Raw genomic sequence first — 17,581 nt, 5'->3', positions numbered from 1 at the left:
AAAAACAAATAAAACAACTGAAGTTTCGCACCCAGGATTGATTTCATATCAAGAATAACACAAATAGAAATTTCTCAATTCACAAGCCTGGTACCAACCCAGACATGTAAGCATAAACCTTGGCCGCCAAAAAAAAAAAAAAAACTTGGACATTTGCATCTCAAAAAGAGCTGGCCTATCTAGTATGTTGGTAATTCGTATATCGTAACAGTGATCGGTTTCTCACTTGAACATGAGGCGAACATCAGCAGCGAAACACGCAGCATCATGTATCAGCACTCATGGCTGGTAGTGCTTCAGTTAGGCAACTTCAACCTCCAAGATCGAGGCATGACCAAAGAATTCATAGTACTAGAACACACCGCGCTTTGCGCGCCCTATCATCAACTTTCTTCATTCAAAATAAAATAAATCTATGTACCTAAGTAAATAAAGCAAGAGATAGAAATGGAAACATTAGGAATTCAACATGGCACGACACATATTACATATATGCTCTATGTAGATAATAAAATATCCAACGGTGTATAGATTGAAAAGGAGTTGAGTTTCACCGGGGCATAAATGCTAATTGAATAGTATCTGCATCCTGTAGGTTCTGTCAAACCATATGTTACATTTGTGATCAATATTAGCTACCAAGTATTTTAGTATGTAGCTCGGATATTGATCCAAATAAGAGTTGAGTACTAAAATATTAAAGAGGAGGTCAGAGATAATCGCTCTGTTCAGATAGCTTGCCAGCTAACCAGCCAGCAGTGTTTTTCTCTCATACTAAATCAGCACCAGCCACCAGCCAGTCAGCAGTACTTTTCTCTTACAACAAATCAGCACCAGTCACCAGGCACGGTCAGCCGAACAGAGTAAATACAGTTTGCAGTCATGAAGTATCAAAAGAGAGTTAAGTTATGCTAAAAGCATGAGGTAGGGTTGTACGTCAGGGAGGGTTAGTGTCTTCTCTACATATCATTTTTAAAAAAATTAAAAACTCAAAAACAACAAAAGAAAAAAAATATTTCAACCGACCGACCACCACCACAAGCCCCTGTACTACCATGGTATAATTTTTCTTTAATAAATATGCATGGTATAATTTTTCTTTAATAAATATGCATACTTACGTAAACCGAGGTTTGGAGAAGCGGGTGAGCTGAGAGGGTTAGTTTTTGGACAGCCCCTAGAAAAAAATAGAGGGCCATACAAATTATTTTTTATAGCGACGACTGCCTACCAAGCAAGCCATGACCCTATCCACCGGTCTCCTTTTTTTCATAGACACATATTCCAGAAACACCTGACTTTGGCCTGCCGTATTATACAACCTCCCTAAAAGAAATTGAGGTCCGATCAGGATTCAGGAGTGCTGGTTGCCTGGTTCTAAACAGATGAGCGGCTGAGCATCAGGTGTTGTTTAGATCCCAAAATTTTACATCTAAAAACATTACATCGAATGTTTAAACATATACATAGAGTACTAAATAAAATCTATTTGCAAAACTTTTTGCACGGATGTGTTGTAAATCGCGAGATGAATGAGCCTACTTAATTCATGATTTGCAACAGTGATGCTATAGTAATCATCTGCTATTTATGAATTAATTATAGATTAATTAGACTCATTAGATTCGTATCTCAATTTACAACCCATATGTACAAAAAGTTTTATAAATAGACTTTATTTAGTGCTATGAAATAGTAAGATTCTCTTCCAAATACGGCTTTTGCCGTGCGTTTGCTAGTGAATATTCAGGCATAAAATAGTGGATACGGCAATTGCGCTGTCCAAGTCTAATAATCAATTCTAAACGAACTAAATATATCCATTCAAGAACAGGTAAAATTCTGTCATTTTCCTGCCGCTGCTCGCTATCTCTTAACTTTCTTTTTTATGGCTACACCTTTACTTTTAGTTCCTTAAACAGAACTAAAGCGTCTTATCAATGATCTGGCATTCTGGCTTGATCAAGAAGGAACCTCGACTGTGTTTAGATCCGTAAAAAGTGGTAAAAAAGGTTCACATTAGATACTGTAGTATACTATAGTATTTTTTGTTTGTTTGTGGTAAATATTTTCCTACTATAGGCTAACTAGACTCAAAAGATTCGTCTCGCAACGTACATCAAAACTATGCAATTAGTTTTTTATTTACCTACATTTAGTAGTCCGTGCATGAGGTAAAAGATTTGGTGTGATAGGTGAATAGTGAAGTTTGGAGAGAAAGATTTTGCAACTAAGCACAGTCCTCCCAAGTTAATGTCACGTCAAATGTCAGCATGTTTACCTGCAACCTGAGAGATCTGAGCAGTACCATGAAGCAGTAGTGCTTCGAAAGGTTTCTTGCACAGGTTCTTGGCTGCTTTTTATGGAATCAGAATCAGATGGTTGCTTGACAAAGGCCGTGTTTAGTTCCAACGTAAATTTTTTTTGTGATGGAATCTTGCTAATTTAAAATATTAAATGAAGTCTATTTACAAAACCTTTTGCACAGATGGGTTGTAAATCGCGAGACGAATCTAATGATGCTAATTAATCTATGATCAATTCATAATTTGCGGATGGTTACTGTAGCATCACTGTTGCAAATCATGGATTAAATATGCTCATTAGATTCGTCTCGCGATTTACATCCCATCCATGCAAAAAGTTTTGTAAATAGACTTCATTTAGTACTCCATGCATGTGTCAAAACATTTGATGTGACGTTTTTTTGCGTTTACGGGGTTTACGAGTAAAGATCTAAACAGAGCCAAAGTCATTTCGCCAATCAGGAATAGAAACACCAAGAATTCTAATTGCAGCTGAAAGAGATCGATCAATAATTAGTGAAAATATAGACACGGTATTGAAATGTGTAGAGGTGGTAATTGGTGACTCTTAGGTGCACATTCAATCCTATTTAGTTCAAAATTTATACTACTTCTTTAAAATAAAATTTTATTTTGGAAAATTACTATAAAAAACTATGAACTAAAGAGGGTTGAAGGTGCACCTAAATGACACCAGTTAACAGCCTTAGAAATGTGAAATGACTGCCTAATCAACCATGCTACTGCCTCAAATAACGCTCAAGATAGTTCCATGGAGCAGATGGATCAATGCCGAAATTGTAACCAGTATGCAATGGCACATGAATTCTGCCTGGAAGACGAGATACAAACACTCCCCCCCCCCCCCCGCGTCGTTCTCTCGGGCGACACGGGGGGCACCCCATGCTGCCGTCCGCCTCCCCACGCCTAACCGCCTCCGGTGGTCGCCGCCGGCGACCGTCCGGGCGGCGGCGGCCCGCGGCTGAGCCGAAGTCGGCCTAGCCTGCGCCCCCTCGTCCTCTCCTCTCTCTCCTACCTCCCTCCTCCCCCCGGTCTGCATCCTCGCCGTTTCTCCGCCACCGCTGACCATCGGGGCCTGATACGCCGCCTCCTCGCCGGATCCGCCGTCAGGCCCGGGTGGGGGCGCGGCTCCGCCGCCGACTCGGTTGGAGGGGCGACCGCCCTTGCTGCGCCGCTGTCGCTCGGGGTCTGCATCCTCGCCGCTTCTCCTCCGCCACCGGGGTCGGATCCGGCCTCCTCCACTCCTGATCCGGGCCCCCTGTAGGGGCGCGGCTCCACCGCCGGCTTGGTTGGAGGGGCGCCGCCCTTGCCGCGCCGCTGCTGCTCGGGGTCTGGGGGCCCTCGGCCGCGCTGTCGCTGCCGGCTCGATGTGGCTGGGGGGCTGCTGCCGCGCCACCGCTCGCTCGGGGCGGGCCCCCTCTCCCGCCGCTGCCCCGTGGTGGCTGTGGGGCCGCGGTCGCGCCGCCGCCCTTCCTGCGGGTCTCGTTTGGTGTGGGGATGGACTGCCGGCGTCTGCCGCGGCCGGCCTCCGGCTTGGGGCGGCTGACGTCCTTTTCCCCGTCCAGTTGGTTGCCCCCGCTGCTCGGTCGGGTTGTGGTGCTGGTGTGTTCCGCTGCGCCGTGTCAACCTAGTCCTTGCGCGGCGGCGGCTGCTGTCTTCGGCTTCGGGTTGGGTTTGGGGTGAAGGCGAAAGCCTTGGTTCGCTTGCGGGCCAGTGACGGCGGCGTCTGAGGACGTCACTTACCTTGTTGAAGGCATCACTCTCTTCCCCTATACCCACATCTTTCAGTGAGATGTCCAGGTGAAAATCTAGACCATGTTGGTTGGACAATGGCGGCGCTTTTTTTTTTTGCGTCGCTCCTTTCTTGAAGGTGTCGTCTTGGAAGCTCTTACCGGTGCTGGTCGACGGCTCTTCTCGGAGACGATTCACTTCTGCGTCTGCCCTCGCTTAGCTTCCTCTGCATCGTCAAGGTCGCGTTGGTCTTCAGTTGCGGATGCTTTCTCACTGTGCTGCTCTTTAGGCGGATGCTTTGCCGCCGTCGTCATTGGTTGGAGTTCCCTTTGGGCGGATGCTTTGCCGTCGTTGTTAGTTGGTCGGTGGATGCTTTCCCACCGTGTTAGGATTGCATATCTTTACTCCTTTGGCAGTGTAGTTTTTTTTTAGCAGGTTTAGTTGTGTGGGTTTGGCTAGCTTCGCGGGTTCGGGTGTTGCTGTTCTGTGTTGCGTGGTGTTTTCTCGCTCGTGTGTGCGTTTCTTCAGTATTTCTCTGATTTTAGTCCTTTGTGCTATTGTGTTGGTCAACTTCTGTTTGGCCGCATAAGTTTGTGTTTGTAACTGTTTTCTTCTTAATGAAAAACGTGCTCAGCCACGGTCGCGAAAAAAAATTAAACCTGGAAGAATCTTTTCTAGTAAATGGTTCTCTTTATTTCAATACGAAGTACCCTTTTATATAAAAAATAGTCATTCTATTCGAAATTTATCCCACAAATTTTATCATCGTTGTCCATTTAGTATATGTTTGCAGAACTGCAGTTCATTTAGCGTAAAATAAGGCTAAAATGTAAAGAGCTCACGTGGGCCCACATGTCAGTGAGGAGAACGTCACGGTGGCGCACGTCAGAGCATGAGCATCCCGTTCCAGCCATTCTGCCCGCCACCCACACGCGCGCGAGAGAGATGAGGACAACGGCGATCAGGGTTTGAGCTTGAGCTCCTATCTCCGCGGCGGCTCCCTCTGCTATCGTCAGCCTTCTTGACCCGCACGCAATCAAAGCGGCAAACCACCGTCGCGCTGCGACCAACCTCTCCGCCACCGGATCCGCGCCGTCTTCCTGCAGGATGGCGATGATGAGCCGGACGCGAGATCTGCTGATGGAGGGGTTCGAGGGGCTGGTGCGGGAGGGGTCGTTCAAGTGGGGCCTCCCCCGCCGCGAGGACGACGACGATGAGGGCCACGACGGCTCGCTCTCCGTCAAGCGCTCCTCAATCGCTGGCCTCTCCTTCAAGGCCAACTCCGTCGTCGCTCGCTGCTCCCGGTAATGGCCAAAGCGGCGCTTGATCCGCTTCGCCCTTTATTTCAGGAAATGGAAATGCTCTAGGGGACTAGAGTGTAAATTATTTCTTTCTTAGGTTATCTCTTCAAGATAATCCCTCATTGCAAGCTTCCGTGGCTCTTCGATATGGAATTTGATCATCATTAAATTCCAACCTTTGTTCTTTTCGATTGAATTGGTTGTCGCTATTAAACCAGGCATGTTCATGGAGGTGGCAATTCTCTGAAAACCCTTACATAATAAGATCAAACCAACCTGCACACCACATATGTTGGATTAGACACTATTAGGCATTAGCTTATCAGGAACTAGTGTTATGTTGCGCGTTATGATTTGTATGTTGTAATTTAAGTGCATGTATACTGCTTAAGGAGCGAGCATAGTGATTTGCATCTGGTTTTGGCCTTTTGGGCTATGAGTTAGTGTTGGACTTCAAATGGGTTTAATTTACAATTCAGCATTAGCAATTGGCTGCAACAATGACACTCGTAATTTGGGATCTTATAAGTCATTGCACTTTGTGACTAAATGACATGTTTGAGCTGATCTGAATGCTTTTACCTTTTCTTTTATGTACTACATTGTAAAATGGCAATTTATGGCACATGTAGGTTGAAATTCCCTTAGCAGTTGAGGAAAAGTGGCATTTTGTGTATTTGAATATAGTGTACCTCAATTGATCATCTGCAGCCTGTTGTTACATATTTATTTGAAACCTGTTGATCATCTCATGCTCATGCAACCATCATGAGAGTTAGTTCTTTAGCACATTTCCTCTTTTTGTTCAGGCATAGCTATGCTCTTATGTATATTTATTTAAGCTGTTATCTTATATAGCCAGCATTTCCCTTTTTAGTACAATGTCTCCACTTCCATCAGTTGATCAATTTTGTTTTGTTCCTATTATCTTTCAGAATTCTTAATGTTTCTATCAACGATCTGCAAAAGAACTTTGATGAGCAAGCATCTGAGTCTGTAAAGAACCCAAGAAACTACGCAAGAAACTTTTTGGAGTACTGCTGCTTCATGGCACTTGCTCAGATCTCACAAGTTGCAGGGTATCTTGCTGACAAAAACTTTCGTCGCCTATCATTTGATATGATGTTAGCTTGGGATGTTCCTTCTTCTTCAAGCCAGCATAGTGTTAAGGTACTTACTTTTGTTCTGTTATAGAATTAGTTAAGACTTCTTTTTCATAACTCGCAGGTTCTATGTTATAGCAAGGATAGTGAGTCTCTTAACCATATTAAATTTCATACCCCTGCTTTGCAGGCTGAGGTGGACAGCACAGTTAGTTTAGAAGCTTTTGCAAGAATAGCACCTGCCATCCCAACCATTGCTGATGTTGTAACTTGTTCAAATCTCTTCGATGTACTTTCATGTTCAAGCGGAGGCCGTCTTCCATTTTCTGTATATGATAAGTACCTTTCAGAATTGGACAGGTTACTTTCTTTGATACTATAATGTCTTTTTGTTATTAACATACACAATAACTAGCTCAAATATTTGGCTGCTAACATGTTCAACTTTTCTTTACCTTTTGTTCTGTTGAAATACCAAAGTTTTGTCTATACCTAGCTAAGAATGCTTATTAGTTACTAACGTAAAATCTTCACGTGCTATTGAAATGCAATAAACTCTAAAACACAATGTAGTCCTAGATATTGTTATTAAACTTTAATTGAACTCATGTTTTGATTGATTTTCTGGAGTTTAAGATAGGACAAAATTCTAGTCTCCCTACACTGTCTGCATGTTGAGTACTGCAACGTCTATTTCATTAATTTGTACAGGAAAATATGCTCTTCATGGATCCTGATGTGTTGCTACATTTGTGACTGTCAATCAGTTTAAAGGAATGTAGGGATATGGTGCTGCTTAGTTTATCACAGTTGAATCCTAGTATCCTCATCATGTGCAAGGAATTTTGTATCTTGCTAGTCAGAAGGCCCATGTGTTACTATGGCAAATTTATTAACATAAGTCGTCTATTTATCGTCCAGAGAAGTTCAAAAAAAAAAAATTGTTAACAGGTTCAGGCATGTAAGCGGCAAAAGGCAACTTAGCAAGAAGTAAGAATGATTTAGAGGGAAAGAACTTCATTCAGTATGGGGCTAAATTTGAGCTAATTAGTCTATCCTTCATGCACATTGCAAGTTAGTATGCCATCTATAGTATTGGGAAATAGGTGCAAGAAGAATTTGTAATCATCATCATCATGCATCTTACGTTGTTTCTTGTTTGCTAAAGGCCACACTTGGCATATGTTTTTTTCTCTCATATAGAGCGGTGAAAAAGATGAAGACACAATCTGAGTCATCACTCCTATCAAACCTCCGGTCTCAGAGAGGAGAAAGGATACTGGAAGTTGATGGAACATTGACAACACAACCAGTACTCGAACATGTGGGTATTTCAACATGGCCAGGTATGCGTGTTTCATTGAGCTGATCAAGCTGCTGTTATGTTTATTTACTAAATATTGAAACAACATGAACTTCTCTATTCTTACATCACTTATTTTAATCTTGATGCAGGAAGATTAGTACTCACAGATCATGCTCTTTACTTTGAAGCTCTTCGAGTTGTTACTTATGATAAGCCCAAAGCTTATGAACTTGCAGAAGATGTAAAGCAGGCAGTTAAACCTGAGCTGACTGGTCCATGGGGTTCACGTCTCTTTGACAAAGCCGTTATGTACAAATCAACAACCTTGTAAGTTCTCAACACATAATAAAGCAATATCATGTAAGCTACATGTACTGTGTGTTGTTGCCATGATCTTTTCATTGCTAGTTTTAATTTACGTATCATCGCTCTATATGATCCAGAAACTTTGTCTATTAGGACATGTTGGCAATATGCTTCTGCCAGTTGGTATCCTTGTAGTTACCCTATATATTTGTTCTTCATCTTTACTTACAGCTTTGTGTATATTGCTATTGTGCATGCAGAACAGAGCCAGTTATCATTGAATTTCCAGAGTTGGCTGGCCATTCCCGTCGTGATTATTGGCTGGCCATCATATCAGAAGTTCTTTATGCCCATAGATTTGTTAGGAAGTTTGACATAAGTGGAGTTGACAAAGACGAAACAATTCTGAAGGCAGCACTTGGTATTCTACGGTTACAAGCCATTGAACAGTTAGGTTTCCCAGTGCCAAATCGATATGAATCTCTTTTGATGTTCAATCTATGTGACAAAGTTCCTGGAGGTGATTTTATACTTGAAACACTAGCCAGTGCTATATCATCAAGAACTTCGGATCGAAGTAACCAACCTGGCACGAGTAGAGGAATGCATGCTGTCTTGTCAAACTTGGGTGTGGTATCACCAGTTAATAATGGCGAGAGATTGTTTGTTGGTGAGATGGTTGTTGGGGAAATTAGTTCCTTGCAGAAGGCCGTTTTTGACTCAATGAACAACTATAAGAAGGTTGAACTGGCCCAAGCTACGGTTGATGGAGTCAAAGTTGAGGGGCTTGATACAAACTTAGCAGTAATGAAGGTAAATTCAGAACATAAACAATCCTTTTTATCTGTCAACTATTTACCTGAGATCGTGTGGCATTGCCATTTACTTTTCCCCCCCTCAAGCGGGCTCTCACTTTATTTTATTCAGTGACAATTTATACTGTTTTCGACCAGATACTTGTATCATTCTTCTGGATTAGGTACTTGTTTCAGTGACCGCTGTTTAATGTCCATTGAAAGTTGATTTTTTTGAAAGAATCCCTGTAAAATACACACATGCATCCTATGCTTATTCGTGGAAGCCTAGATGAGGGAGAAGACTTCATGCTTGCCATAATTGTCATCATCATGTTCAAAACATTTTGTTTGAGGGGGTGAATGCGGTTAGCAGATTGTCAGCAAGGGTTACGTTAAAGTCAGAGCAAGGGTTGTCTTATTCCTGTTTTTCCAGGTGATTCTTTGTCTAGCTGTCCTCAAAATTTATGTGGTGTTTAGAATTCATCAATATCCTCATTTACTAATGTCATGACACTCATGGCCTCATGGGTCAGAATCTTAGCCCATGGACCAACTGAACAGGCATGCCTGTTCACCCCATGCGAACACTCCCACACTGGGCCTGCAAAGTTACCTGCCCGTTCTGTTCCCTATCAGCATCCCATGGATCAACTCATTCGGCATGCCTGTTCACCCCATGCCAACACTCCCACACTGGGCCTGCAAAGTTACCTGCCCGCTCTGTTCCCCATCAGCATCTTGCTGCCGTGCAGTGCTTCTTCAAGGCAGACTTGCTGAGGACGACCAGGTAAAGGTCCTTCCTGTGGGAGTGGATGGAGGTATGGGCTCAAGCTTTGGGATGTTGGAGGCGGCACTGGCAGTGTAATGGTGTGAGCAGAAGCCATGCCTCTGGAAAGAAGAGGGGCAGTGGAATGTTAGGATTTGAAAAGATAGTCTGATACCATGAAATTTTGGGAATGATTAACAGAGTATCTTGATTGATTGATACATGCAAATATGTATAGCCTAGCCAGAAGGCCCTGCAGCTAATGCTAGAGCTAATCAAGGGATTACACGTTAGGAAGTTACTGTGAGCACTAACCGAGCTATTACACAGGGTTAATACCAAATATACAACAATCCCAGCAGGATAGAAATGTGATACAATTGCGAAATGAATGAGAACAATTATGTCTGAACAGATACATTTTAAGTTTTTGTTCGGTATTTCTTTTATCTAATTCCTAAATATATCCAGGAATTGTTATCCCCAGTAAGTGAGCTTTGGAGGATTTTGTTATTGCTCACATCATGGGATGAGCCTCTGAAGTCCATGGTGTTTTGCTTTCTATTCTCTTACATTATAATCAGGTATGCTACTTTCTCCATGCATATTTTTCTGCTAATTTTATGTTAGAGGTACTGGTTTGATTTGTCCATTTTATATGTAAGGGAACCAAACATTGGAATATAGTAACTAAGAGAGGATTCCCTCAAGAAAAAAAAACTAAGAGAGGAGCTCATGCAACAATGAACCTATCAATGTAAACTAGTGTGACTGGTAGCAGCTATTGTTATTTAGAGATTTAGTGGTTGGCTGTGGTTCACATAGCGCCTTTTGTTTGTACTTAGGAATTAGGATATTAATGGCACCAGCAGATTAACCAACATCAAATTAAAGCCATTATTTTATCTCTATTATGCTGCCCCTGTAATGACAAGACTCTTGGTGGTTATTGTAGATGCATTACTATCTAAAATGCAAATTAATACTTATGGTTGGTGAAAAGGAACTAGGTTGATCATTGTCCTGTGATTTTGAGGCCCTCCGAGTCACGCGAAAGAACTAACATCTAGATACGCATGTGCATCGCACACTCTTCTCAATTGTCTGTTGGGTCCTGGACTGATCTATTTCCTTGTAGATAAATTAGGGACAAATTGTGCAATAGTTGTAGTAATGTGTCCCAGAGCCAATGTATGTGAAGGATGTAGCTGCTATTACTGAGCCAGCGATAGTGCAAGGGTGTTCGAAAAAGAACTAAATCCTTAACTTTTCGAGGAATCCTTCATCAGTGGTGAATGAGTGACTTTTTCAATCCTTTCGGCTTTGGTTCCATAGGAGCAAGTCAGAAAGGTTGATAAATAGAAATTTAATCAGGACCAATACAATTTTAAAACATTTTGGCAAATTTGACGGTTCACCATTGATACTAATCGTTCTAGGTTGATGAGTTTTGGATACTACAGAAGGTTAAGATTGTCGGCTTCCTCTCCTTAATTACCAACCCTCACTCCCTTAGTCAAAGTAACTTTGTTTCAGTTTCTTTCTTAGCACTCTTTTCTTTACCCCAAAAAAATCTTTTAACAAGACATCACGACAAAGCGAGCATGGCAACAGTGCTTGACTAACAGTAACTGAACTTATCAGCTGGTGAGCACTCATACATTTCATATGAATCTGCATTTACTGTTATCAAAGGGATAGTGTAGCTTATAATAGAAATCTGAACTGTACATTTAAGTTCTCAGGTATAGTACATCGATGAATTCTTCCTAGAATTCTTCACGTTTATGATGTCTCTTTGTTTCTTTGCTGACACAGGGGGTGGGTAGTCTATTTTATGGTCATGGTGCTATTGTTTTCAGCAGTTTTTATGTTCCTCACAAGATTAACTAATCAAGGAAAGCCAATGTCTGAGGTCAAGGTGGTATCTCCACCTCCAATGAACACAATGGAGCAGCTCCTAGCTGTTCAAAATGCTATTTCTAAAATCGAGGAGCTCGTCCAGGATGCAAATATTGTTCTTCTGAAGATAAGAGCTCTATTATTGGCTTTTCCATCCCAGGTATATGTTAGTCCAGTCCTCACTATCCATCATTTCGAGGAACTATTTATATTATTTTGTTTTGATTTTCATTAAACCTGGAATTTGTAATGCTATGCAGTGAATATTTGTGACATACATTGTGTTAGTGCAAATGGAACCTGAAATCACACCATAATTGGCAGTAGATTGAGTGGGAAAATAAAAGTAATTCATGCTATGTTGTCATACGGCATACGCTATGGTTCATGGAATTATAACCCCATTACTCAAGGTTCACGAAGAGGATTTGAGAAAATAAAATAAATGGAATTTAGAAAAAAATTACTTAAACATTCCATTGTTGCAATTACTGATTGTTTTTAAATTAATTCAATTTTATGCTTTCATGTAAAATGTACTGTTCTGATGCTAAAATTATTGTGAACTGCTTTTGTCATGTGATAGCTTTATTACAATCTGTGGATTGAATATTAGGGATAGTGTTTTAGCCTCCTTGTGACAAACAAGTGGAAGGCTGACTAGAAACTCCCTTCGCCAGACTGGGCAATACGTAAGAGTTTTAAACACTGGGTACAACAACATAGCCTTTTGTCCCGAGCAAGTTGGGGGTAGGCTAGAGATGAATGATGAAACCCAAAAGAAACAAATGTCACGGTTCAGGCATGTTGATAGCTAGTCTCCAAGTGCTCCTCTCCAAAGCTACCTCTTTAGACATATCCAAAGCTCCTCGGCAATATGTAGGAGTTTTAAACACTGGGTATGCCCTTTTAATGTTTTAGCTTACCTTGAGTTGTAAGAAACTAAAGACATCAAGCAAGACTGCTTTCATTGGTAAGGATGCTCTTAAGGTTCCGGAACTTTCTTACATTTCTTAAAAACAATAACCTTTTTTTAGAATTTTAGGGATCTCTGCCCTATCCATTGAATTGCATGAGGACAGAATGCTTAGCGTTTCACAGCATCAGTCAAACAAGTCTGGCAACTCAGTTTCAGCAAACACAACTCTAAATAAATGAACTTGACATCAGAAGGACAAACACTCAGCTGTACCAAGCTTGTGCAGTTGGATGGAGTCACAATCAGGTCCTCCTCCACGGCCATCAGTCTGCTTCCTGTTTCGGCTATCAGCAGACCCCGCCCTCCATCAGGAGCCTGTCTGACAATGTCTAGCACTTTCTGTGGAAGATTAAAGGTTATGATAATGTCTGACACTTTAACTTAAAGGCCAAAAACCTAACTATTCCAATTACCAATGGGATGATCATTGCCACAACCCACATGACAGTGTCATCCTACCGCCCAATCCCCTAAGAACGAGCTTTACCTTGGTCATCTCAAGACAGTAACAAGAACCTTCACTTGGTTGATCAGCTCATGTAGAAACTCATGGACGTACACTTGGCTTATCACATCACTAAGGAACTCATGGGCCTTAAGGAGAATGTGATTGTCAATGTTAGAAATTGACATACCTAAGACCTAGTGATGGTATGCATGAGGATCTTTAAAAAAGAAAAAAAAGATTACACGTGTGGTGCACCTGCTTGTTGATCCTTGTGTGCATAGTTCTTAAGGCGTCGCCTAGGCGTCGCCTAGTCGTCGCCTAGGCGATGAGGCGCTCCAAGGCTCCAAGGCGTCCTGGACGCCTTGCCTAATTCATGTCAGGAAGGGATGGAGGGAGGGAGAAGGGAGAAAGAGGACGAAAACCGATCAGCGATAGCAAGATGATGTTGTACCTGCCGTCTCCGACAGTGCTGCGCCTGGGCAGCACCGCCTCCGCGCCGTCCGGCAGGGAGGAGCGGCGGCGCCATAGCTCCATCTGGGGGTGGCCGCGGCAGGGAGGAGCGGGGGCACTGGTGCTCCATCTGGGGGTGGCCGCGGCAGGGAGGAGGAGCGGCGGCGCTGGTGCTCCATCTAGGGGTGGCCGCGGTAGGGAGGAGAACTGGCGGCGCTGGTGCTCCGTCTGGGGTGGCCGCGAAGGGAGTGGCGGCGCACGACGAGATAGGGTAGGGGGGGAGCGGGTGGGCTGATGGGAGGAGATGAGTAGTTTATGGGCTGGTAGTGATTTGGTGGGCTGGGCCTTACATTCTTCCTGGGCCTTTTCTCTTTTTTTTCTTCTTTTCTCATTTCTTTTCCCCTTTATACTGCTAATTATACTGCTAATATTCTGCTTTTACGTTGGTGTATGGCGTCGCCTCGCCTCGCCTAGGCGTCCAGAGGAGGTAGGGCGCCACACCTCGCCTCAACGCCTTAAGAACATTGCTTGTGTGTGAGATAAGAACCAAACCTATGTTCTGAAATCCTTGCAGATCATGTGTTCATCGATTTTCCCATGATTGCCACTTTTGCAATGCGTTCACGTGAATAGCTCTCCCTGACCCTTGTGCGGCCTCCCTCCTGCTCATACTCATTGGCGTTAGTTGCTTCCGCTGCCTGTTTGGGCACCGCTTGATGCTGAGTTTGGTCCAGGATGCCAGCAAATTATACTGCTGTGTCAACGGTGACTGATAGTACTCCATGTCAGCATGCAGTGAAGTGATGGTCATAATTACTTTTTGGTTCTGTGGCAGGGTTCTTTCCCCGATTTTCAAGGGAATGGGGAGCCTTGGGTCCTGCTGTAGTAGGGGAATGCCAGCTTTTAATCAGATTTCCGTTACTTGTTCTTGTTGCAAGTTTTCTGCCTAATGTTATATCCTGTATGCAGAAGTTCTGACAAGTTAACAGATACAATTGTTTTATATATATTTCATTGTCTGCTCCTCGTATCATAGGCGACGGATAAAGCTATTGTTGCATTGGTAATGATGGCCTTGAGCCTTGCCATCGTGCCCACAAGAGTGCTTATGCTGCTGATGTTTCTGGAGGTGTGCACTAACAACTCACCACCACGAAGAGCAAGCACAGAACGGTGGACCAGAAGGTTGAGAGAGTGGTGGTTCAGCATACCTGCAGCTCCAGTAGTGGTAGAGAAGGAGACAGAAGACAAGAAAACAAGATGATATCTGTGTAATATCCAGCGTAATCTTGTGTCCTGCTTGGCTGATGCAGCCAATGCCCACTCTGTACAAAGACCACTGTATAACAGCTAGGACAAGGAGAATTACCTCCACTTATACAAGATGCCTCTAATGCTTTGTTGGAATATGTTGGATTAGAGCTGCGGCAAATTACCTTTACCACCAGTTGATTCATTTCTAATATCCGTTCTGACCTGGTTCTTGCTTGGTTATCTACGATTCTGGTTCCCAACTTGGCCCAGCTTGCTCTGAGTTTTGCTACATCTGAAGAGCTTGTTTAGTACTTTAGTCCTCCTGCAATGGTAAAAAGTAAGCGATCCATTCAAACATTGGTTAATCCTAACTAAAATTAGTAATTACCTGATGCATATTTTGGTTGCACTATTTCTCATTTTCTTTCAAACAATGGAGAATTAATTTGATTGGCAATAACATGGCAATCACTTATATGACAAACGATGTATATTTGCTAGACAGGAATAATGGATTCTAAATTTTTTTTCCCATAAATTGCAGCCAATTAGATCTCTTAAGATTATCTTCACATATCGTTCTTTTGAATTATATGTCACTTTTTCTATGCTTATTTTCGCTCAAGTACTGGGAAAAGAAACAGGACAAGTTGGGTGGGTTACTATAATTTTCTTTTAGAGAAAAACAAATAAAGACCCAGCCTATGGAAGATACAAATCAATAAAGAACTAAAAAAACAAAATATACTGCACATTTTCAGGCAGCCCATAAACGGCACAGGAAGGGGACTCTCTAGGTGCCATGATTGTTGAGTGTCAACCTGAATGCAAGACAATGTTTTGTCAAGTCCTGTTTCGCTCATGCTTTGCCCATAATCGCACGGAATACTATTGAAGCCGAAATAGAACAGAGATAAATCAAAATGCGAAAAGTGAAAAAGACCACCTATATTCTGCATTGGTCACTGGAGATCGAGACGACATTGTTGATCGATCGATCGAGCGAGAGTGATGTATCTTTTTGTCAGGTCAACAATGCGGAGCGAGGTGAGGGTGGTCGCGGTGGTGGCCGCGTTCGCGAGGGACCTGGAGGCCGGCGATGCGGCGGCGGCGCGCGGGTGGCCTGCCGGCGCGCTCTCGTCGTACGCGGTGTCCAAGGCGGCGCTGAACGCCTACTCGCGGGTGCTGGCGCGGCGGCATGTCTACGCAGGTGGTGCCTGGAGCTGTTGCTCAGCTCGCTCGTGCCGTCGTGCTCTTCCTTTTCTCGTGGGTGCCGGCCGCCGTGCTCCTGTTATGATTGGCATGGCGCCGCGGCGAGTCTGGCCTGCAATCATTGCCTGCCAATGCCCTCGTATTATTGCTCGACTTGACTGGCCGCCGGCACTAGCTAGGCCGTGGTACCGGCACCACGTACGCCTGCCGAACCGATTGGGCGGAGGCCACAACCCAGCCCACAGCAACAGCCAACCTCGGCATGACAAGACCGGCGCAGCCGGGGCCGCCGCCGAGCGGGCTGCGGGCGCGCGCTCACCACACGCCGCTGTAACACCCCCGTTGCCGCCGGCGATCACCGTGGCGTGAGCAATGCGGCAAGAGACTCAGAGACGGTGGCGGCGGTGGACAGACAACCCTGTCGCCGGATTCGATTTCTCGATTCAGAATTTAGGGGTTTGACAAACTCCCTCGTTACACGCCGCGGGCTATTAATCCCGGGCCGGACACTGCCACGCAGGGCCCACGCAACACCACTCCCGCGTTACAAAGTACGTTTTCATATAGCAAATACGCCTACATCGATACAGCCGCGACATCTTCCCCCGCTCGTTCACTTGCTTGTCCCCAAGCAAGAGCATCCGGAAAGCTTTGCTTGATCACGTAGTAATCTTCCCATGTTGCTGAAGAAGGTGGCAGAGTCTTCCATTTGATCAGCACTTGTGGAACGGCGGTTCCTCCTTTCTGGACCAAACGCCTGTCCAAAATCTGTTCTGGAATCACCTCAGCTGCATCTAACTGAATGGAAACCGGTAAGTCTGAATAAACAGGTGTATGATCAGGTAGACCTGGGCATGGGTCACCCGACCCGAACAACCCGACCCAACCCGCCCGAAAAAAACCCGACCCGACCCGACCCGAGCTACGTGGCGGGTGGGCGCGGGCCGTATTTTTTGACCCGCAACAATCAACAGGCCGGGCACGGGCCGTGATTTTTGACCCAAAACCCGACCCAACCCGAAAAACCCGACCCAAAGGCCAAAAAACCCGACCCAACCCGAAAAAAACCCGACCCGACATGCCCGCGCAGGGTGCATGGGCCAACCCGACCCGACCCGGTGATAGGTACGGGTCGGGCGCGGGCCGTCCTATGCGACCGGTGACCCGGCCTTGACCCGACCCGAACCCGACCCGACCCGACGTTTGCCCAGGTCTATGATCAGGTACGAAAGTCTTGAGTTGAGACACATGAAAGACCGGGTGGATAAGAGTGGTAGGCGGCAAATCCAACCGATAAGCACAAGCACCAATCCGCTCCAGGATAGTGTAAGGACCAAAGTACTTCATGGCCAGTTTAGGAAAGGGCCGGTTTACCAGAGATGATTGAGCATAGGGTTGAAGCTTGAGCAGGACTGAATCACCCACTTGAAAAACCACATCATGACGGTTCTTATCTGCATAAAGTTTCATGCGAGTCTGAGCCTTCAGAAGATGGTCCTTAAGCAACTGCATGTGCAGGTCACGGCTAGACATGAATTCAGACACTTGTGGAGTGGCGTCTGGTGGAGCTGGGCAAGGAATTCCCAAAGTAGGTTCATACCCATACAGAGCCTTAAATGGTGAACGCCCTAATGCTGAGTGAAAGTTCGTATTGTACCAAAACTCAGCCTGAGCCAACCAAGACTTCCACTGCTTGGGA

At 44.4% G+C, this 17,581-nt stretch overlaps 3 protein-coding genes across 6 annotated transcripts; 2 read left to right on the top strand and 1 right to left on the bottom strand.

Moving 5' to 3' along the window:
• The first annotated feature begins 4,969 nt into the window (after positions 1-4,969).
• LOC120688341 lies at positions 4,970-14,881 on the top strand. 2 transcript variants are annotated; one of them, XM_039970623.1, is made up of 9 exons: positions 4,970-5,362; positions 6,295-6,529; positions 6,653-6,822; positions 7,666-7,808; positions 7,918-8,095; positions 8,335-8,887; positions 10,109-10,221; positions 11,456-11,699; positions 14,453-14,881. In XM_039970623.1, exons 1-9 carry the CDS (start codon positions 5,166-5,168, stop codon positions 14,678-14,680), a joined length of 2,061 nt encoding a protein of 686 aa, XP_039826557.1. In that variant the 5' UTR covers positions 4,970-5,165; the 3' UTR covers positions 14,681-14,881. The 2 variants fall into 2 exon arrangements, with proteins under 2 accessions (XP_039826557.1, XP_039826558.1); XM_039970624.1 differs by lacking the exon at positions 14,453-14,881 and adding an exon at positions 11,800-11,913 and having other exon boundaries at positions 4,983-5,362.
• On the bottom strand, positions 9,350-14,453 carry LOC120688342. 3 transcript variants are annotated; one of them, XM_039970625.1, is made up of 3 exons: positions 13,418-14,453; positions 12,732-12,857; positions 9,350-9,759 (listed from the first exon to the last, which is right to left on the bottom strand). In XM_039970625.1, exons 1-3 carry the CDS (start codon positions 13,544-13,546, stop codon positions 9,631-9,633), a joined length of 384 nt encoding a protein of 127 aa, XP_039826559.1. In that variant the 5' UTR covers positions 13,547-14,453; the 3' UTR covers positions 9,350-9,630. The 3 variants fall into 3 exon arrangements, 1 of the variants encoding a protein (XP_039826559.1); XR_005681065.1 differs by lacking the exon at positions 9,350-9,759 and adding an exon at positions 13,006-13,112 and having other exon boundaries at positions 12,590-12,857; positions 13,222-14,453; XR_005681064.1 differs by lacking the exon at positions 9,350-9,759 and having other exon boundaries at positions 12,590-12,857; positions 13,006-14,453.
• Positions 14,882-15,705: 824 nt separating the features above from the next.
• LOC120687493 lies at positions 15,706-16,216 on the top strand. The gene is made up of 2 exons (XM_039969509.1): positions 15,706-15,880; positions 16,062-16,216. The coding sequence occupies exons 1-2, from the start codon at positions 15,706-15,708 to the stop codon at positions 16,214-16,216; spliced, it is 330 nt and encodes a 109-aa protein (XP_039825443.1).
• The last annotated feature ends 1,365 nt before the right edge of the window (positions 16,217-17,581 follow it).

Source organism: Panicum virgatum, chromosome 9N, assembly GCF_016808335.1.
Source record: "Panicum virgatum strain AP13 chromosome 9N, P.virgatum_v5, whole genome shotgun sequence".
NCBI lineage: Eukaryota > Viridiplantae > Streptophyta > Magnoliopsida > Poales > Poaceae > Panicum > Panicum virgatum.
Note: the sequence above shows the minus strand (reverse complement) of the source record. Positions and strands in the feature narration are given on the sequence as shown.